The sequence below is a fragment of the Zalophus californianus genome, chromosome 6 (assembly GCF_009762305.2).
Source record: "Zalophus californianus isolate mZalCal1 chromosome 6, mZalCal1.pri.v2, whole genome shotgun sequence".
Classification (NCBI taxonomy): Eukaryota; Metazoa; Chordata; class Mammalia; order Carnivora; family Otariidae; genus Zalophus; species Zalophus californianus.
In genome coordinates, this window is record NC_045600.1 from 3,148,086 (window position 1) to 3,170,266 (window position 22,181).

Sequence of the window (22,181 nt, forward strand, 5' to 3'; positions counted from 1 at the left end):
GAATTTGCTGAATTCTGCCCTCACTACACAGCAGTGAAGTCTCCAGAGAGCTGACAGACTTCTAAAGCTAGGAGACTGTTCACACGGTTCAAACTCTGCCTCCAGGTATCTTGCCAAAATAGACAGCCAAGGAGTATGCAAAGGGCAAGTCCACAAAAACAGAACAGGATTGGGAAAGGGCTTCAGGATGAATTAACAATAAGTACATTTCATTAAAACTAAAAAAAGAAAAGAAAAACACTCTCCAGGAAACACAAAAGCTTATACAAAAGCATCAAAGTAGTCACAACATACCACACAGCTCAGCTCTGAATAACACTTGCATGTCATAATAACGTGACCCTATAGTTGGTCAGCCATCCGTGCCATTCACCAAATATTCCTGGACTCCTGCCTCTGCGGCCCATGAAAGCCTGCTCTTCTGGTTCTCTTGCCTTTGGGGGAGACCACGTGGCAACTTCTGGTCACAGAAGGACAGACCTCCCTTCAGTTCCCTCCGAGTTGGCCACTGGCAGGGTTTGAGATGTGGCCACCCCGCTGGGTCCCCGACCTGGTTGTGATGAAGCAGAGCCGTCCCATCAGCCTGTGAGGGACATGTTGCAGGAGGAGACATACACCTCGGTTGTTTGAAGCTGCTGAGGTTCCAAAGCTGTTACTCCTGCCTCTCTAGACCGACCCACAACAATTTTAACCATTCTGGGAGAAGGGGTTTGGCAGAGACCACTGGTGGTCCTTCAGTATATCTTTACTTCATTTGGGTTTTAGCTGGCACATGGCTACCAGTTCAATAGGTTTCAGAACCTTCTTTGTGGCCAACTGTGGCCACATGGCTGAGATGTGCATGTGAACTTTTGGTTCTCAAAAGTTGTGTGTGCCCCTCCTGCCCCTCACGTTTTGGGGGGGCGGAGCTGACACATGAGGGGATGAGCCCCTCTAAGGCCTCTGGGGAAAGCCCCTCCCCCCCAAGGGGCGAGGAAGGAACCTGGGTCTGGGCCACCTCTGGAGCAAGGCCACTCAAGTTCCCTAGTGCCTTCGGCTCACGTTTTCACTTGGGAGGTGCTGTTGTCTCAATATGTCCCCGCCAGAATCATATGTTGAAATCCTAACCCCTGGAGGAGATGGTAAGTAATAGGGTGAGGCCTTTGGAAGGTGCTCAGGCCATGAGGGTGCAGGCTCCAGAGAGCTCCACAGCCCCGTCCACCATGTGAGGACAGAGCGGGAGGTCTCCAGCTAAGACACAGAAAGAGAGCTCTCACCGCACCATGCTGGCGCCATGATCTCCAACCTCCAGCCTCCAGAGCCGTGAGCAATAAGCTCCTGCTGTCTATGAGATTCCCAGTCTGTGGTACTCCTTTAGAGCAGCCCGCAGGGACTAAGACGAGAGAGAGAGAAAACGCCAGCGTGTTCCGGTCGCTTGTCCCCGCTACCTCTGTTGAAGCAGCCAGCTGACATCCTACCAAGGGGAAGGTTGGCAAGTGCACGCGGGTGGTGGCAGTGGGGGACAGCATGGGTGTGTGAGCCGCCGTGAGCCAGCCGGTAATGCCTAAACCTAGAACATCAAGAAGTGACAGCATTAGCCTGTTGTGTAGTGACGTAGACTGAAAACGCCAGAGAGACAGCTACGAGACCCGGAGGTGGTTACCGCAGGAAGAGGATGGAGGAAGACGATGTAATTATGTGGTGTGATGGAGGCCTTAGCTCACACGGCGGTGGCCATCATGGCGCCACAGGGACGAGCATCAAATCAACAGAAGAGGAAGGGGAGGGGCTGCTTTCTCTTTTAAAAAATACGTCTCGGGCACCTGGGTGGCTCAGTTGGTTGAGCGACTGCCTTCGGCTCAGGTCATGATCCTGGAGTCCCCGGATCAAGTCCCACATCGGGCTCCCTGCTCAGCGGGGAGTCTGCTTCTCCCTCTGACCCTCTTCCCTCTCGTGCTCTCTATCTCTCATTCTCTCTCAAATAAATAAATAAAATCTTGAAAAAAATACGTCTCAGAGAACTGACACTTTAAACTATATGCACATACAATCTTGTTAAAAATAAAAAACAAATGGCAGAAAAGGAAGCAAGCCACTAAGCGAATGAAAAAACCCAGGGCAGTTCTCTAGGAAAAAGCAAAGCTTCTGGGAAGTCGTGTCATCACAACACACGAGCAGTATTTACACTCCACCGTGAGCATTAAATCCTGACTGAATACCATCCCGTGATAGAGGGACACCCGCGGGGACAGTGGGGAGGTGTGCGAGCTGTGTCCCGTGTCTCACGATGCCATCAAGCACGAATAAATCAAGAAAGCTGTGAGAGAGACATAACTTGAACACATGGAGGTAAATCACCAAAAAGGAGAAAGCGCTCACCTTGGCCGAGGGGCCGAGGGCTGAGGCTGGGCTGCCCGTGCTTGGCACAGGCCTTCCGGTAGCTTTTGGCATTTCGAAGTTATTATGTGCTTATTATTCCCTAGATGAAAATAGACGTTATTCTTTAAAAAATGTAGGCCTCAGAGGACGTTAAAGACTGGCTCCCTCTCGGCCTCTCTTCCAGTTCAGCTCTCCCCACTCCCGTGACCACTGGGGAGGCCAACGTGGATGCGCCTGACGGGGGGGGGGGGGTGGCCCGCAGCTGCAGGGCCCTAGTGCTTTCCAGAGAACACAGAAAATAAAGGAATTTCTTTCATTGCATTTAGTAATGACAGTAGTTGAACTTGATGCCAGGTAAGGTAACAAACGCTGAAAACACACGTCCTCACTGGGGTCTGCCCCAGCCACCCCGTGGGAGTCCCTTGGGTGGTATGTGTCCCCAGATCGGTGCTCTGACGCCTCTTCACTCCTGCCCCTAATCTGAGTATCTCAAATTAGAAGGACTATGTATACAAAGGAAAATCCTTCACGAGAAAAGGAAATTTTCCTTTGCTTTCTACGTAGTAAGGTGTCTGCTAGTGCAGCACCACGGGGTAGAAGCCATGCTATAAATCTGGGGATCAGGGGACCCTTGAACGCTGCCCTGGCCGGTACAGCACAGGCGCCCAGAGCAGAGGCCTGTCCGTCAGTCCTGGCGGCTGCCGTCCCTCCACGAGCACAGGTCAAACTCACGGGTGCACCGCCAGAACCTCCTGCTCCGTGGAGCGAGGGGGTCTTTTACTCCACTAAATGCACCATCCGTTTAGAGTAGCACACCCACCATGGTGAAACTAAGGTGTGTTGGGGTGTTCAGGAATGTCCTCTAAATAGAAAATAAATTCGTTATTTCACAGGGCCTGGGTCCAGACCACGGACCAGGGGTCCAGACGTGACTCGGTTTGTTGCGTGAGTTGCCTGACAAGGGTCATGAACGATCCTCAGGCAGGAGACTCCGTCCTCCCTCCACGACCCCAGGACGGGACTCACTCTAGGCTCCTGAGAAGTGTCCCCAAATCCACAGCAGGTACCACTGTCTCGCCTGTGAGCCCGACTCTCGTGGGCAACTGGCTGGCTCACTGCTAGCCGCTGCGTCCTACAACACTGTCCTTCTGTTCTGTGGATCCGGCTTTGAGGTCAAGGGAGAGGACAGGAAAATGGCCCTGAGCCTACAGCCCGCTCCTCCACAGCAGGCCCCGGAAGGAGCATGGCGCGTGGGTGGGGTGCAGCCGCAATCCCCAGCACTGCCTGCTCGGGGGTCTCTCCTCACAGCCTCTGCAAGTGGGGGGAGAGGGGGACCAAGGACCTTCCCTGTCCCTCCCCGTAACAAAGCCGAGGAGAACGCTCAACAGAGAAGAGACATCAACAGGCAGCTCTGCAGGGGAGGCACCGGAGGACCGGGGCTCTGCGCTCAGCGGCACCCTGCCGCAGCCCTCGTGGGTCCCGCTTCCCGCATCCATGACATGACATGCGAGCAGGTACGACTTTCTTTCCTACTTCCCAGTGCTGCCCAGGGCGGTCCACTTGGTTATTTACTTCCTAAACCCAGATATGGTGGAAAAGCAGCAGGTCACCCAGGAGGTAAGGGGACACAGTTTTGGGGGAGCAGGGCCGACGAGGAAGAGTGTGGTGGATTTAACCGTGGCGGTCGTCAGGGGCCTCTAAGGACTAGCTCCTCAGCCAAATCCAGTGCCGGGCGGCGGCTCGGCCATCAGTACGAAAGCAAGCAAGACACGTGAGAAGAAGGGAGACAGTCAAGTAGAAAGACGTTATCCTTTATAAATAAGACGTTCGTTTGTGTCAGTATTCACAATAAAAAAATATACATGACTTCCAATAGACCTTCTCTGGCTAAAATACCCACGTGTCCGGGACCGCAGTCTGACTTCACTGTGCGGCCTCTGCCTCTGTACTTTCCTGGGGAGCCCCTTCCCGGGGTCCTGTGTGCACGGTGGACCCCTCCTCACCAGCCACCAGGACGAGGTCCCCGTCCCCAGGCACTAGGGAACCCGGATGGGGCAAGATCAGCCCATCGGAGGTCTGAATAAATAGCGGTTCTTGTCCCTGAGACGACAACTCGTGGCACCCGTTGGTAATTTCAAAAGCCACGGCTTCACCAACAGCAACAATACTCGCCAGTCCTCGCGGGTCAGCATGGGCCTCGGGCCCGCTGGGGAAGGCGTCCGAGTCCCCCACACAGCTTCCCTGACCCCCATCAGTGGAGAGCGACCCCGCCTGGCCCAGCTGAGGCCCCAGCTCCCGCACGGTCCTGTGCGCGCAGTCAGCCGGCACCGTGTCCACGGACAAAACCCTCACCAGCCGAGGGCCTGCATCCTCTGTAAGCGGGATGTGGCTGGGGCTGGTCTGCTGGCCTTTCTGCTGGGAGTCCTGCATCTCGAGGTTTCCAGACCCAGAAGGCGGCAGGGAGTCCTCTCCTCCAGTGGACGTCAAGGTGCTGCAGAGAGCCCGGCTCCTCCGGTTGTCCCCCGAGTTCCAGGCTACAGAGTGTTCCAGAACATTCTCCTCAGGGAATGCTGCCACCTGTCCCTGCGTCCGCGTCCCGGGCTCTCCTGACTGAGGACAAAGGCTCGGCCCACTGACATGCTGATACGAGAAAGCAGGAGCTACAGACCCACTCCTGGCCTCTAAGTCAGCAAGTGCTTTAAGCTGCTGGCCTGCATGCAACACGCTTCTGTCACTCTCAGAAACCGGCATCGTGTGGCTTTCTTCAGAGTGGTGAGCGGTGTTCCCACTTACATGACGGGCACAACCTAAACAGTTCAGAGACACAGGTAAGCATACGTGTACGGTGGTACGGCCTGTTCACTGCACTCTCCATCCCAAACAAGCCAGTCCAAATGAATTTTCTGGCAAAACAAATGGAAACCTAAACTCTCCTTGCTCCTTAGGATTGGCAGCTTCCAAGTATGGAGGAAGCTGCAAGAGGCGGCATGGATTCGTTAGGTGAGGGCAGCTGAGTACCAAACAGGCCAGGGTTCTCCCTGCTCCCACTGGATAAATCTGCCCTCCCCTTCCGCAGAATTCTAAGTTCTAAAATGGAGAATGTCTCTTTCAATTGGAGACCTTAGGATCAAGCGGTTTGGGAAAGTGGTGTAATTACTCTTGGTACGCCATATACTCAGTGTCTAGTTGATAGGCTGGCTAGAGCAGAATAAAAACCAGAGTGGGTCTTGTTTCCAATGTCAAATCCCAACTGCACTTGGAGCCAAGTCTCAGGAAAGCCAAGCCACAGGTGTGGTGTGTCCTCGGGACCCTCCTGAAAGCGATCCACTCACCCAGCATGCGGTGGCTCTTCATTTCGGTAAGGGATTCGAGAAAGCCTCCCTGACCTCAAGACTCACAGGGAACCAGAGGCAACGACAGAACATGGGCAGGTTGGGATAAAACTCTCGAGAAACCAGGTTCTCTTAGATCTGGCCCCAGGGGCAGCCGCCAGTGGAAAGCAGGCCTCTGACCGCGGGGCGCACACCACGAAGCGCGTTTACCCTCACTGGCGGCTGGGGCGCAGGGGGCAGGCTTCTGCGGGCCTCCGCGGTCGGCAGAAGGCTCAGGGGTGTCCCGGGGCGGGGCGTCTCTTCTGGTCCTCTTCACCCAGGCCAGGCCCTCCTCTGCAGTCTGGGAAGAGGAGACCCAATCAGCTAAGACTAGGAGGAAGCAGCAAGCTCGCGCTTCTCCTTTCTGGAGAACAGCGTTGTGGGCTGAAGTCAAAGCACGGGGGCTCAGCGGGTCACCCGGCACCCCCTTCGACGCGTGCCCCACCTCGTTTCCCCGCTTCTGCTGGCTGGCTTCGTCCAGCTCGGCCCGGCCCGGCCGCCCGCTGGTGCGCTCGGCTGGGCCGCACTCTGGGTGTGCCTCTGCTTTCCTCAGGAATTCTGTGATTCCCAAAGACTCGGCCACCTGGGGGGAAGGGCGCACAGGGGGACAGCACATCAACACCGGACTTACAGGACCGAGTGCGCCTGGGAAGCCCCGCCGCGTGGCGAGGGGCCCCCTAAACACTGCCAGACACGAAGATGCACGCGAAGTTCAACGGAACAGCTCAGGAGAAAGTGAGTCCTTACAGACCTGGGCACACTGTGCCCAGCAAAGGTCTTATCCAAGGTTCTGTGTTAGCACGACGTAGAAGCACACACCAAAAAGTTTTTTAAATACGCTCTCTTCAGCATCAGTCAGACACCAGAGTGAGGTCTCGCCCATGATTCCTCCCGTTCTGAATGCTCACTGGTACCTTCCTGCCCATTCCAGAACAAGGTCTCCCCTTCCAAGCAGTGCAGAGGGTGAGGATGTGGGGGCCTGAGAGCCGAGCTGGGCCCCGGCTTCTCTGCTCCTGGCCGAGGGGAACTTCCCGATCCTGTGAGGGGGACTGCAGCTGCCCGGGCGGGGGGGTGGGGGTGGATTTGTGAAGACCAGATAAAGGTGACAAGTGACACCTGTCACCTGTGCGTGGACACAGGAAGGGAACACCGCAGAGCAGGAGGGAAAGGGGCAGGGAAGGAGGGGCAGCAGATCAAGGTCGGGGTAGAAGACAGCCCCTCAGGTTCAGCGCCTCCCAACCTGCCTGTGTCCCCTGCAAGCTGAGCCACTGTCTGTGCTCCTAGGAGGCTGGGGCTCAGCCTCAACTGCCTGCAAAGATGGGTCCCCATGGGTGTGCACAGCGTTGTGTGTCCAGTCCGCCTTGTGACAGGATGATGCCCACACCTGTTGAGCTCACAGTCTAAAAAAACATGTAAGTTGGGGCACCTGGGTGGCTCAGTCAGTGGAGTGTCCGACTCTTGATTTTGGCTCAGGTCATGGTCTCTGGGTCACAGTATCGAGCCCTGAGCTGGGCCGCACAGAGTCCGCTTGGGATTCTCTCTCTCCTCTCCCCCTGCCCCACCCCCCTCCCCATGCGCTCTCGCTCTAAAACAAATAAATATTTAAAAACAAAAAACAAAACAAAAAAAACCATGTAAGTGATTCCTGCCCACAAAGCCATCTGTATGCAGCTTAGAAAAAACCCATTATGGGCGCCGGGGTGGCTCAGTAGGTTGAGCATCTGCGTTCAGCTCAAGTCATGATCTCAGGGTCCTGGCATCGAGCCCCACATCGGGCTCTCTGCTCAGCAGAGAGCCTGCTTCTCCCTTTCCCTCTCTCTTTCTCAAATAAATAAATGAAGTCTTAAAAAAAAAAGAAAAAAACCCATTATATTTCTGTAACATGTAATTCAAGAAGATAAAACACAAAAGTTTATTAGGTAATATTAAATATTGAATTTGTATAAAACTAATGACCAAACCCCCCCCCAAAAGCCAAAACCCCCAAAACCCATGGACTGTTACAGTGTGGTTCAAGACTGCTTGCTACGGAAGTAACGTACCCTCCGTGACGCTAAGGCTAGGAGCAGGCGGGCAGACCCATCACCAGGTTAGTAGACCCTCAAACAGCAGTTAAAGGCAACATGGCCCAAGTATTCCTTATGGTTGTGAACCAGGACAGTGGCTGCCCCACTCTTGACCTCAAACTTGCTACTTGGGTTCTTCTTTCCAGCTCTTGGCTCAGGCAGAAAAAACCCTGAGGGCAAGGCCTCCCGTGAGGGGAACCGAAACCACCCCCCCACCCCAAGCAACAAGGACTGCCCCGAGCCAGCAAGACCCCTCAGGACCGAGCCCAGGACAATGAGACTGGACCTTCGCTGCCCCTGCACATACCCACCCACCTTCGCCCAACATCCTCCTTACATAAACCTGGAAGGATCTTCAGCACTTGGGAGACGGTCTTTGAGACGCTAGTCCGTGGTCCTCCCAGTGTCGGGCTTGCTGAAATAAACTCCTTTCTTGTGTCCCCACCACTCACCTCTCTGCCTGTGGATTTTCTCAGCGGTGAGTGGCCGAGCCTGGTGTGTTTGGGACCCCGGCGTGCCAGCTACAGTTGTACGAGTAAACAGGCACGTTTAAAGCCATGGCATCACTCGGCGCTCCGTTTCAAGGTGGGGCTGAGGGCTGGGGGCGAGGGGGCCTGCCCGGCGGGGACCCCTGAATGAGGAGACCACACAGGGCACACTGTGCCCAGCAAAGGTTTCATCCAAAACAAGAAAGACCACATCAGAACTTACTTTTATCCAAAACCCAATATAGCCAGAGGCAACTGGATGCTGACGATGACAGGGAAATGAGGATTCTGTGAGAACCCCCACAGTCTGTGTCTGTGACCCCGGTCACCCTCACACACACACACCCTACCAACTGTGCTGTTCCCTGATGTCAGCAGTGAGAGAGAAGACAATGGTGCTTTCAGTTGCTGTCAGCCTCTGTGCATTCCTGAGTTTCCCCAAACAAGCGCCATTTGCTTTTATAGTTAAAATGTCACGTGACGGGAAAAAGCGAGCTGAAAAGAAGTTTGACTATGAAGATGTCACTACCAAAAACATGTTCTTCTGGGGTGCCTGGCCGGCTCAGTAGGTGGAGCGTGCGACTCCTGATCTTGGGGTCGTGAGTTCAAGCCCCACGGTTCTAGATAGAGATTACTTTAAAAAATAAAAATAAAAACATTCTTCTCTTTAAATGGATATCCCTCTTTTGGCAAATGTAAAAGCAGAACTTTTTCCTATGTGAGACTGTTACCTTATTGTTGCTTATTTCCAGAGGCTCCTGGGAACACAGACCAGAACCACTGAGGTAATCTTGACACATTTTCTTAACCATTTTATGCAACTCTTCAAATTCCTTATACACAGCTGGGAACAAAGGTTTTGCTAGATGACCTGTTTCAACCTTCGTGAAGATAAAGATGACAAGAGAGGTTTAAACCAGAGGCAATGAGATGGCAACTACAGAAAGAAGCTTCGAGGAGGGAAGGATACAAGCTCCTCAAGCTGTCGGCGGCCCGTCAGTTCCTCCACTCCCCGGTCACGCCCCGGTCAGAGCCCGCGGGTGCCCAGCACTGTGCTCAGCAGCAACACCAGGACGGGCCAGAGAGCACACCTCCCGGGGGACGGCACCAGGGGGGCTGTGAGTCAGAGTGCCCAAGGAGGCGTGGTGGGGGGGCAGGAAGGGACCAGAGAGGCCCTGGGGACGGGCCTGCAGGTGGGAGGAGCGCCTCACTCCTCTGGGCAGCTCTGCTGGTGCCTCCTGCATAGTCAGGGCAGGCTCCCCAGGACGGAGAGCCTCGTCACCAGGCCGACGAGGGCAGGGAGAAAGGCAAGGGCCCTGGGCTGGCCATGGTTGGCCGCCACCACTTTCTTGCCTCGCACACCACGTTACAAGAGGCAGAGGAGGCACAGGCCCTGAGGCCAGGTGTCCTGGGGGTTGGGGGGGGGCGGACAGCAGGCTCGCTTCGGCTCTGTCCTGGGGGAGGGAAATGATTCCAGACAGCCTGGCTTTTCTAAAATAAATGTGAAGGATGTCTTTCTAAGTAACTTCAAATCAGCCCTCCATCATTTAGAATCGCTAAGACGACTCACCTTCATCAGCAGAAACTCGTACACGGTCACAACCTGAGCCAGCTGAGGCAGCGCCAACTCCACTAGAGCGTCTCGGTCACACTGGTGCAGAAACTACCGGAAGAAAGCATTTGACAGCTTTGAAAGCCCTGAAAGAATCTCCCAGGAGCCAACAAGTTGGTGCAACAAAGAACATAAAAGTTCCCCCAAATCTCAGTGATGAAGCAACTCCCAACTAGAAACATCCTGCGTATTAAATATCTCACTTGTCTATCCACTGACGAAGTCTATGATCAACTCTGGATTCAAAGTCTGACTCCCCTGTGACAGCACTGAGCAGGTAGTGCGTTCCAGGCCCTGGGGCCGGAAATGTGTTCCCTACTCTCCGGGGACACAAAAAAACAAGCAAGTCCCGGGCAGCCTGCAGTCTGGAGACCACCGCCAAAGGACAGGCCGGGGAAGACGAGGACCCAGGTGCATGCAGGGGTGGCTCGGTGGGGGCGTGGGGAGGGAGAGATGCGGGGACGGCAAGGTCCTCGGGTTAAGGGGAGGAGTCAGGGAAGGGGCAGGGGAGTCGGGAATGACTGTGGGTTCCCAGCTCGAGCCCAGGCAGACCCTGGACAAGTTAGGGGTGGGGTGGTTTACAGGATGCCCGGGTGGGGACGTCTGGAATCAGAGCTCGGGGGCTCAGGAGATGTGAGTAGGGCGAACCGGCAGTACGCGGGTGTCCACAGAGGGCAGGTGGCTGGGACACCAGGAGGATGGAGGGGGGGGCACCGGGGGAGGCAATGGCGTGGAAGGGAAGGGAGCAGCCTCAGAGACAGGAAGTGTTAGGGGCTCGGGAGCTCGCGAACCTGTCGGGTTCCTCATCTATTAAGCAGAGATGATGAAGGAAACCTGGAACTCAGCACGGAGGCTGGGTTAGGGTGGCTGAGTTGGCACGCAGAGGGCGCTCAGTAGATGGTGGCATTTTGAATGTTAATGGATGAATCGAGTCAAGGACTACCTTATCCCCCACTCGAAAAAGTTAGTCATCCAGGATTAATTAACCAGCCCAGTGAGAGAAAAGCAAATTCGCCAGGGTTTTAATTTCCCGCTAGAGCATGCAAGCTCACAAAGTTTTCTAGGAAACCCACTTCCTCTCTGAAAACCTCTCGTTTCCCCTTGTGGGTGAGTCTGGAGGCCCCGGTTCCCTGATGGGCACCCTGATGCCCACTGTCTCACTAGCTCGCTACCTCTAACTCTCTCTGCTACCCTTCACTTCTTTTCTTTTTTAATTTAATTTACACATTTAAATTCATTTATCAAATTTTTTTAAAACTTGAAGATCAGCTGTGTGTCACTTCTTTTCCTTAAGATACTCACCTGGTCATTACCATCATCCTAGCCAAAGGCAATCTGGATGAATTTAGGGTTCTGCTTTTCTAAATCAACCCCATTAAATTCACTAAGTCTACTCTCAACGGACTGGGATGGAGATTCCAGGGTTCAAAACCTGAAACATGTTTCTCTGCCTTAAAACTTTTCACAGAAAAATAGGAACCATTTCTGTTGTTTTCTAAACTGCTTCTAAGAAAACATGGGTCATAATCATTCCACAACTTACAAAGGCAAGCAGCTCCTGCTATACCTAAAGCTCTCTTGTCGTTTCAGACAAGGAAAGCTCGGAATTACTTCAGATAATACTATCCCTGAATTCATTACACACTTCATCCAATTACATTTCAGGTGAACTGCTTAGTTGATCTGGGTATTTGACTTTTATTTCAGAAACCTAGTAGTGAATTGTCACACATCACGCCAAAGACACAGGTTTCAAGAACAGGGTCTCAGAGCCACGCACCTCCTTGAGCCTGGCTCTAGCCCTCGAAGGGCTCTGCGCGCCTGCCGCACGGGCACCCCCAGGCGGGTGAGCCGCTCCGCTCCGCCCCAGGACGGCTGTGCTGGCCTCCGCCGGGGCTGTGGACGAGTCACTCCTTCTAGGGCCTGGGTGTCCCTCTGATCCCAAAAGGGCTGAATAACTTCCGTTTTCTAGTTCGGATACCAAGGCCTCTTCAACTTCTAGAGACTGGCTATTCTAGATAGCGTCACGCACCCAAAACGAAAATAAAATAAAGTTTTATACGCCACGGTGATGATCTCAGGGCAAAAAAATGTCGAGTCAAGTGCAAGGAACTTGCCAAATTATTTCTTCTTTGCATTATCAAGATGCATTAACTGTAATCAACTTTAACTTTCCCAACGAAGTTCCCCTTTAAGACATCCAGTGAGTATTAGTGAGCCAGTGAGGCCCGGCTGACAAATCATGACCCTGGGTGTTGCCCAAAATGAAACAAGGAACTTCTCTGACATCACTAGCATCTTACAAATTAAACTGAAATTACCCATGGCTTTAAAAAATCATTTCTTATTGGATGTATTTCAAACACTATAAACTTCATACTTTGAAAATATACAGTTCAGTAGATTTTCGTACACCGAGAAGGTCGGGTAACCATCACCACTAATCCCAAAACATATTTGTCCCCACCCCCACCCCCGAAGGACCCCTATACCCATTGGCATCATTCATTCTTCCCTGCCCCCAGGCCCCAGGAGCTGTGAATCTACTCTCCGTCTTCATGGATTTGCACAGCTTTTGAAGAGTCCTGGGTCTGACACCGTCCAGCTATTTCCTCATTCCGCACCCACTCCCCCTCTGAAAACAGGAGTAATCCACCTCCATCTCCCAGGACTGATGGAACGTTAAATGAATACAAGGAACACACTTCACATGGCAGCTAGCCCCAAGTGTGTCCTCTGAACTCTTACAGAATTCCCCCTCTAAATCTTCATTACAGTGGAGCTCCAGGAGGAATGCCAGGTCTGTCTGTGGCTTTAGGTGCCATGAGTCTGCTCCTGGGAAAGGACAGGAGCGACACACGCCTTCATGTCCCTCCCCACCCCAGCAGCTGGAGGCACCCCTCACAGGCAATCCGGGCAGCCACCACGCCCAAGGCCAAGGGCCCGTATTCAGGAAGTCAAGTATCTACAAATTGCTTCTGCTGTGGTGTAGGATTTCATTACTTTTTTTTTTTTTTAATTTGTTCTAGAGATAGAGAGAGCGCACAGCAGGGGGAGGAGCAGAGAGGGAGGGACAAACAGACTCCCCGCTGAGCACAGAGCCTGACGCGGGGCTTGATCCTACGACCCTGAGATCATGACCTGAGCTGAAACCAAGAGTCAGACGCTTAACTGACTGAGCCACCCAGGTGCCCCTAGGATTTCATTATGAAGGAAATCAGAAGTGCCGGCTAGCCTGGTCATCCTGAGACAGTCCTGGGCACAGCTGTTGTCCCTTGGGATTATTAATAGTGCCCCCTACTCTGAATATCCTGCTTTGGATGATAAACTACATGTCACCCTGGTCCTACCTCAACTGAAGTAGAGAGGTTTCTCAAAAGTTGGGGTTTTACCAGCCACGAGAGGTGCAGAACCTCCCCCAACGAGGCAGCCTCGAGGGTGGGCTTTGAAGTCAAAACACCTAAGTCTAATTCTCACCTGGCAGAGTCCTAGAAGATTGAAAACACTCCTGCCCAAAGGTGGCAGGAATAAACAGTACTGTGATTGAAACTAATGCGACAGGGGGAGGTAGTACTTTTGAATCCTAACACAGGGCTGTCCCCTAGTTCTACCACTAGATCTCAGGAAGGATGTCCTGGGCCCACACTGTACCTGCTCAGGCCCCAAGGAGCTGATCCACAAGCCGGAGCGGCCACCAGCCTCACCCCTCCTTCAGGAACCCCTGCCCCACAACAGGGAATGAGGCGGCCAGAGCAGACAGGCACTCATTTCCAACATCATCCAGGTCACTGAAATCACAAACTCCCACTGACTAGCCACATCGACCCAACGCTGGTTTCTCTAACATTTCAGAAACTGCAAATATAATCGCCTAGCCGCAAGCAGAGAGAAATAACAGCCAACACAAGTCGAAGGAAAAGAAGGAAGGGAGGTTCTAGCGACGCGGGTGAGGGTGACCACAGAGGCCTTGTTAAAGGGATCCGTCTCGTCTGCATTTCTTTTTTTTTCTTTTTTTTTTTAATGATTTTATTTATTTGACAGAGAGAGACAGTGAGAGAGGGAACACAAGCAGGGGGAGTGAGAGAGGGAGAAGCAGGCTTCCCGCGGAGCAGGGAGCCCGATGCGGGGCTCGATCCCAGGACCCTGGGACCATGACCTGAGCCGAAGGCAGACGCTTAACGACTGAGCCACCCAGGCGCCCCTTGTCTGCATTTCGTGAATAACTGACCTCTTGTACACGGCACACAAATGCACACCACACATTTAGGAATGTGAAATTGCTGTCAGTAAATTCTGATGTGGTGATGCAACTCAGGGTGGCTTCTGTCTGCCTTGTCTGATTGTGAGTTTCTGAAGGGACAAAACGCGAAAGCAGCGTGTTACTGCTCACCCTCCAGGAAGCGCCCTTGTGGGCCGTTGCGCCCAACTCAGACCTTTCCCAAGGCCCGCTGTTATGTCAGCATCAGCCAAGAGTGCTCTGCGATTAGTTTTACCCACCAAATCTAAAGAATTAGCAACCCTCTTCCCATCCAACACGCTCAGAGAACCCTACGACACACACCACACACAGGACCCACCTGTCCTTGCTTGTTGGCAGCAGTGCGGACAACAGCGGGGGAGTGTCAGATGCCCTGTTCTGGTCATCTTGGCTCTACGCGAGCCTTCCCCCGAACCCCCGTCAGATACCACAGAGGTTCGCTTCAGGGTGGGCAGGAAGAAGGCCACAGTCAGCACACAGAAACATTACCTGCAGGCCAGCCCGTGGAGACTGGGCCCCGTGCTCACGTAGAAGGGCTGGTGTGGACGGCCCCGGTGACGTCAGGCTGGCGGTCCTGCCCTCCGCGCAGCCTCGAGTCGCGCTCCCGTTGGCTTTCTCAGACAGCAACTCTTCAGGCTCCAGCTGGCCGTGGCCTGGATTCAGTTTAAGATGCCTGGCCAGGCCCCCCTTCCCAATGTAGGATTTTTCACACGTCTGACACTTAAAACTCTTGGGCCTCAGGGAGCAGCTGGACAAGTCAAAGAGCACCTGCTTTTCCCTCTGTTCTTCATCTTCTTCCACACTCAGTTCTGAGTAATCGTCAGAATCTGACAAGTGACCGTCAGCCAAATCCTCCGTTTTTATGAATTTATAATCTTTAGCTTTATACTTGGGAGGTCGAGATATCCGTCCAGAACGTGTTTTCACTTTTAAGGACTTTTTTAGTTTCTCAGTGTGTTTTGTGTGCAAGCTGGAAATAAATAAATTTGCTGAACTGGATGACACAGATGTTGCTGCTGGTGGGTGAGAAGCGGACAAGGGGACCGGCGGGGCACCCTGTCCATTTGGAGCCAGGGGCTGGAGGGCGGGCAGGGGCCTCTGCACAAACACCTGAATGGGGGATGAGCTGCTCAGGAAGCGCGGCTGGGGCCCGGTGCTCAGCACGGGCTGCACCCGGAACCCCGTCACCCTGGAAGGCCTCGCGGGCAGCTGGCTCAGCCTGGCTGGCTTGGGCTGGATGGTGGCCAGTGGGGGCACTGGCCTTTGCTGACCTTTCATTTCTCCAGATGTTACCTTGACACATATGGCTTCCAGTTGCTTAAATACAGAAAGAGAAAAGCATTAGGCTCATCAGCATTTCTACAATTCTGCTCTCATCTTAAATATTATTGAAATTGTTTCTAAGTTATAAAATACATTTTACCTATAAAAGTCTATTTAATGGATCCGTACTGCTTACAAAGGTGTTTCATACCAGACCTTTACATCACATCCATATGAGCACGCAGAAACATCTGCATACATAAATTAAAGTTCCACGAAATTACTTACCATTTCTACATAAATGCCTTCTGCGAGTATCTATTCCATATCATTTTTGAAAAAATACTAATCTTAATCCACTAAATTGACTTCATGACCCAATAAGAAATATCCTTCTTTACAGTTTTACCACATTTGTATTTACTTGAAGTTCCTAGTACTCTAAATTGGATTCAATTCAATAAATAGGCTCATTTTCTTGAAAAAATGAAATTCTAGAAACAAAAAAAAAACACCATAAGGAGCAATGCCACACAGGTTCCTACCACCTGCCTCAAGGCACGCAACATTACCCTTCTAAGCTCTCTTCTATCCTCCCAATCTGCGCGCTCTCTTCCTTCTTCGCCCTAGACTGAAAGTTTATTGATCGTTCTCATGCATTTTTTGGAAGATTTATTTATTTGAGAGAGCAAGAGGGAGAGAGCGAGCATACCCAGTGCGGAGGGGCAGGGGGAGACGAGAGGGAGAATCTCGAGCAGATTCCCCGCTGAGCATGGAGCCCGACACGGGGCTCGATCCCACAACCCCGAGATCGTGACCTGCGCTGAAATCAAGAGACAGATTCAACCGAGCCACCCAGGCACCCCTCTCATGCATTTTTTATATTACATATGTAGATATCCCTAAAAATACGCAGTTCAGTTTTGTCATGTTTTTCAACTTCATGTAAGTGAATATCATCTCCTGCAACTTGGTGGGGCTTCTTCAGGTTTTTTACTCCCTATCTGGCTTGTGAAATTCATCCATATCAAGGTGTACAGCTCTCATTTACTCTGCAGTAAGAAAACACTCTCCTGTTGACGGACAAGTGTCTCCAACCCTGTGCTCCTATGGTGTGCTCAGAACCTTCATGGACGTGTGCGCCTATGTGTGAGTTCCTCCAGGACACATACCTAGGAGTGGGGTGCTTACCTTCAACAACTTTTTAACATCTAGCAAAATCTTAGGGGAGCCAGGGTGGCTCAGTCAGTTGAGCATCCGACACTTCATTTCAGCTCCGGTTGTGATCTCAGCGTTGTGGCATCGAGCTCACTGGGCCCCACGCTCAGTGGGCGGTCTGCTTCAGAGTCTCTCCCCCTCTCCCTCTGCCCCTCCTCCCACTTGTGTGCTCTCTCTAAAATAAATAAATAAATCTTAAAAAAATTTTTAATGCACACGCTTTTTGACACAGCAACTCCGCTTCTTGGATTCCATAAGAAACATAGGCACAAAGATGTAGGTCTAGGAGGTACATGACAGCACGGTCTGTGACAGCAAAGCGCCCACCAGACGGGAGGGCTGCCGTCAACAATGTTCCACAGGTCGTTACTGAGCAGCGACCGTGTGCCAGAGACAGCGGTAGAGGTGTTAGAGATGTAATGGTCATGGGTTCGGGGGAGAGGCAGCAAAACGGACATGACTCAGGACCTCACAGTGCAGAAGTAATCAGCATCTTTGTCCGACCTCATCACCCGGAACAGGCTTCCCGAACCTTGGCACAACGGACATTTCAGACCACTAATTCTGTGTTGCAGCGGCCGTCCTGTGCACTGGAGGATGCTGACAGCATCCTTGCCTCTCCCCACTAGATGCCAGTGGCAGCCCCCAACTTGGGACAAAAATGTCCCCTGCCAAACGCCTCCCTAGGGGAAAGTCGCCCCCTGGTTGAGAACTGCTGATTTGGGGCCATCAACGGCTCTGTTTGGACTCGACCCTATACCGTGTGGAGGATCAATAAAAAAGTCACACAGGGCAGAGCGACACCTCTCGCTGAAATCAGGCTGGAGGGGCGCCTGGGTGGCTCAGTCGGTTAAGCGGCTGCCTTCGGCTCAGGTCACGATCCCAAGATCCTGGGATCGAGCCCCGCATCGGGCTCCCTGCTCGGCGGGAAGCCTGCTTCTCCCTCTCCCACTCCCCCTGCTTGTGTTCTCTCTCTCGCTGTGTCTCTCTCTGTGAAATAAATAAAAATCTTTAAAAAAGAAATCAAGCTGGAGTCCGCCTGTCTGTCTCCGTGTGATACATCTACCACAAACAGCAGAGATGATTCAATGTACTAGTTTATGAGGCCACGTACAGAGCTGGAGCCAGGGGCCCACGAGGGCCAGTCCTGGGGTACTTGTGAATGGAATGACAATGATCTTTTAATAATCACAGCTGTTTCACATTATGACCATTTAGAATGTCTAACCTCTTGGGATATCACCAGATAATGCCAATACACACACCTCCAAATCCTACTGTTTTAAGGGTACCTCGATGGCAAAACTGGTCTAATTTTTATTTTTTTTTAAGATTTTATTTATTCATTTGAGAGAGAGAATGAGAGACAGAGAGCACGAGAGGGAAGAGTCGGTCAGAGGGAGAGGCGGACTCCCCGCTGAGCAGGGAGCCCAGCGCGGGACCCGATCCCAGGACTCCAGGATCACGACCCGAGCCGAAGGCAGCCGCTCAACCAACCGAGCCACCCAGGCGCCCTAAACTGGTCTAATTTTTAAACGAGCTCCAGACCAGTTTACCTTGTGGATGTTATACTTGATACTTTGTTATATATTTATTTTACTCAGCAAACTGTTACTAAGTATCTCTGTGTACCAACACTTACACATAAGCCAATGTGGGTGAGGAGGCGGGTGACACAGGTAAAGGGAATTAAGAGATACACACCTGCAGTTATAAAATAAGTCATGGAGGTGAAAAGGACAACACAGGGAATATGGTCAATAATACTGTAATACGTTGACGTTGTACGGTGACAGTGACTACACTTGGGGTAAGCCCTGAATAACGTACAAACTTGTGGAATCGCTGTTGCACACCTGAAACTAATATGACATTGTATGTCAACTATACTTCAACTGAAACAAACAAACAAACTCAGAAAACATAAGCCACATCCTAGCCTCACCCTTGAGGAGGTGGGTGGCTTCCCCCGCCATGCCTCAGTCACCTGCAGACCTGCTGAATCAGGATCTCCTGCCCCGAAATCTGTACTTTCAAAAGCTCCATTGACGATTCGGAAGGCTGACTAGGCTCCCTAAGGACACAATGACACCACAGTGCAGACAGGTGCAGTAAGAGAGGCGGCCTTGTGGGTGGGGTGGGGGAGGGACTGGCTTCCCAGGGGAGGGGACCTAAGAAGGCTGAAGAGAATTTTGGCCAGGTGGAACGGGTAGACTAGGTGTAAGGAAAACATGTGTGAATGCAGAGGCGCATGAAAAAGGGCGAGGCATGTTGGAAGGAACTGGGAATGTTTCTATGGAACGGGAACAGGGAGGACGGGGAGGGACATGAGCCAAAATCTGACCCACGGGAGCGCATTCACTTGCTCTGTGCCTTCTGACCCCCCCCCCCACACACACACATACAGAGAACCACAAGGCCTGGGTTCTCTAAATGCACATTCCACCCTACCCCCACCACTACCTGTCCCGTTCCATATTTTCAACTGGGACTCATCCTTCGACAAAGTAATTTCTGATCCCTTCAGCCAGAAATAACTTCCCCTTTATCTCTTTAGATCAAGTTCTCCATCTCTAGTTGTCTGACCTTGCTTAGAAGTTACCTGAGGCATGTTTTACCTCATTGGTTAGATCATAACCTCCTTGGGTGCAAGGTACATATCTGGTTTGCTTTCGTGGCTTCCCTGGCACAGCTGGGGCTCAAAGGGTATCAGCTGACTAGACAGCAAAATTACACTATTGCGAAGCCAGGGAGAATTTATGCCATCCCAATCAGATTAGCTACAGGATACAATCATGCTGCTTCATTCTGATTAAGTGTGCTTGCATTTTAGGGAAAATGTCATTTTTGGACTCTTTAAGTTGCCATACCAAACCCAAAAAGCTGGGGTCCCATTCAACAGGTGCTGGAGTGCAGCCACACCTGGGGAGCCCTGAGCAAAGTCACTCAACCTCCCTGAGCTTGTTCCTCATCTGGAGAATGCTGATACAAACACTTTCATGAGCCTGCTGAGAAGCGGACTGGCACGGTGCCAGGCATGGGGCAGAGGCCCTGCAGACAGTGGCCACCACCACCCTCCTCCTCCAGACTTGCTTGTGCCACATATGCAGGCGACATTTGCTTCTTCGCAGAGTATGAGCTAGAAGGCTCATCCAACGAGCCATCCCTCTTGCGAATAAAGGAACCAAAGCCCAGAGAGGTTGGGTTACTCAGGGTCACACCTCTAGGAAACAGTTTGGGCAGAATCGCAACTGTCTTCTCCAACATTAGCAAGACACCTCTCCAGTCTTGATCACCAACTGGGTACAACTCTAAGCAGCCAAAATCACTCCCTGAAAAAAACAAAACCGAAGACTGCTAATAACAACGACAACAACGAACACTGTTGATTCTATTCTCCATCTATTTATTCTAAGAAGAAGCATCTCTCCGGCAACTCTGGGGGGAGCAGTGTCAGTGTCATTTGCAACCCCAGCTCTGAAAGGGGATGTGGCTTTACAGATGATGTGAAGGACCTCTGGCTTCAGGAGCTATAGGGGACCCTCTGGGCTTGGAAGACCACGCTCTAGTTCCAACCTCCCTAGCAGCCAAGAGCTGTGTGACCCGTGAAATAATGACACTGAGAAATGGTATTTTGTAGTATACTGAGTGCTTTCATGTATTTCCTTCCTTAAGTGTATGTCAGGCTCTGTGCTGGGCACTGGGGTTCCAAATCCAGGCACTACCACCCAGGCTGGTAAGTCCTGCATCCAACTAGGATAGTGTGCCTAACTCTGTCCCAAGTCCCTGCCTTGGCACTCGCTGCACCTTCCACGGGAAAAGCTCTGCAGGCTGGTTCCGTTTAATGCATTCAGGTCTCCGCTCCAGGGTCAGGCCGAAGGACTACTCATTCTAAAGCAGCCCCCTTGTCACTCCCAGAACCTCCCTCAGGTCCCTCACTGACTGTTCAAGGCTGCACCTGCGGCACCTAGGGCAGTGCTTGGAACACAGCGAGGGCTCCGCAAACGCGGGACGAATGACAAAGGCCTGGGAGAGGAGCCCGGCGGCACCGAGGCGCCCCGAGCCGCGCGGCGAAAGCGGGCGGGGTCCCAGGCAGGGGCGCCCACGAGGTGCGCTGGAGGAGCTGCAAACGCAGGAGCGGTGACAGGCGGGGCGGACGCCGCCTCTCCTGCCCGCCAGCTCCGTGGCCGAAGAGGGGGTGCCGGGACGCGGGCCCCGGTCCGCCCGCCGCAAGGCCTCGGCCCCCTCCGGGCCTGTTTCCCCACGTCCCTCCCGGCGCCTCACCTGGGGCGGCAGCAGGCGCGGCGGGCGCGGGGGCTCGGCGCCGGGGCCCTGCTGCAAGGCGGCCTGCTGCGCCGCGTCCCGCAGCCGCCGCGCCGCGTCCTGCAGCACGAAGGGCGGCGGCGGCGGCTCGGCGGGCGGCTGCGCCTTCGTCACCTGCTCCAGGACCTGCCGCAGCTGCTCGGGGCCCAGCGGGGCCACGCGCGCGGCGGTGCCGCTCTGGCCGGGGGGGGCCCGGGCGCCGCCACCGCCATCCTCGCTGCCGTCCTCAGCCTCCGGCTCCGCGTCCGCCATGGCAGCCGACACCGGGACTCGAACCCGCGCCACCGAGAGACGGCGGCTCAAATGTGCGTCACCTGGGAAGGGGTGGGGGGGTGGGGACTACGAGTGCCCCGCAGGCCAAGACACCTCGGAAGGCGACCGCACCTGGGCGAGCAGGTCGTGGGCGAAGTCTGCGTTGGCCCTGCCCCATCGCCTTTTCGCTGAAGTCGGAATGAGCTTTAGTTTCCTCTCACTCGTCACAGATGTATTTAACTTTCCAAATGTCACTCTTCCAGGAGCTATCCAGGGTCTCCCAGACGAAGGTCTCCGGAGTTCCAGAGCCCCTTAGCCTAGCATAACACTATCCAAAAGTTCTCAAGGTCATGTGCATTAGAGCCCCCGAAAGATCCTGTCTGGTCCTACCTTAAGGCCTTCTGATAAATAGTTCTGGCAGGGGACCCTAAGTGTGCTTTTTTATTAAAAAAAAATTATATATATATATAATGAGTTTTTTTTATTTTTTTTAAGTAGGCTCCATGCCCAACGTGGGACTTGAACTCAGGACTCTGAGATCAAGAGTCACGTGCTCCACCAACTGGCCAGGTGCCCCCAAAGTGTGCATTTTTTTAAGGAGCGTAGGGGCCGAGGGAGCGGGAGAGAGAGAATCCCAAGTGGACTCTATCCCACCATCCAGATCACGACCTGAGCAGAAATCAAGTCTGATGCCTGGAGGGACTGAGCCACCCAAGGGCCCCCACAAAGTGTGCATTTTTAACTAGTGCACCCAACCCCAAATTGTTCCCAGGTCTACCCTCTCATCCAGACTGGACGCACCTTAAGGGCCAAGATGATATTTTACTCAGTGCTCAGCACAGGGCCCCGCCCAGAGCACAAGGTTAGGGAATGAATGATGCATGGATAAATACAAAGGATGGAGGGAAGGAAGGAAGGAAGGAGGGAAAGGAAGGTCCCCACCCCTCTCCACATTTCAGTGCCCTCCGTCCC

At 53.0% G+C, this 22,181-nt stretch overlaps 1 protein-coding gene across 5 annotated transcripts; it reads right to left on the minus strand.

Moving 5' to 3' along the window:
• Positions 1–3,738: 3,738 nt before the first annotated feature.
• ZNF839 (zinc finger protein 839) lies at positions 3,739–21,219 on the minus strand. Of its 5 annotated transcripts, none has more exons than XM_027572583.2 (8): positions 20,919–21,219; positions 14,643–15,470; positions 11,676–11,909; positions 9,854–9,946; positions 9,015–9,164; positions 6,175–6,312; positions 5,907–6,030; positions 3,740–5,165 (listed from the first exon to the last, which is right to left on the minus strand). In XM_027572583.2, the coding sequence occupies exons 1-8, from the start codon at positions 21,207–21,209 to the stop codon at positions 4,282–4,284; spliced, it is 2,742 nt and encodes a 913-aa protein (XP_027428384.1). In that variant the 5' UTR covers positions 21,210–21,219; the 3' UTR covers positions 3,740–4,281. The 5 variants fall into 5 exon arrangements, with proteins under 5 accessions (XP_035584170.1, XP_027428384.1, XP_027428385.1 ...); XM_027572582.2 differs by having other exon boundaries at positions 3,742–5,165; positions 5,901–6,030; XM_035728277.1 differs by lacking the exon at positions 11,676–11,909 and having other exon boundaries at positions 3,739–5,165.
• Positions 21,220–22,181: the final 962 nt, after the last annotated feature.

What these genes read in the sequence shown, in the direction of transcription:
- ZNF839 (XM_027572582.2), bottom strand. Translation starts at nt 21,209, where the DNA reads ATGGCGGACGCGGAGCCGGAGGCTGAGGACGGCAGCGAGGATGGCGGT. An exon ending in CTCCACGGGCTGGCCTGCAG is followed by an intron (nt 11,910 to 14,642) that starts GTAATGTTTCTG and finishes GACGCTATCTAG; the next exon opens with AATAGCCAGTCTCTAGAAGT. An exon ending in CTAGAGCCAGGCTCAAGGAG is followed by an intron (nt 9,947 to 11,675) that starts GTGCGTGGCTCT and finishes TTCTTCCGGTAG; the next exon opens with TTTCTGCACCAGTGTGACCG.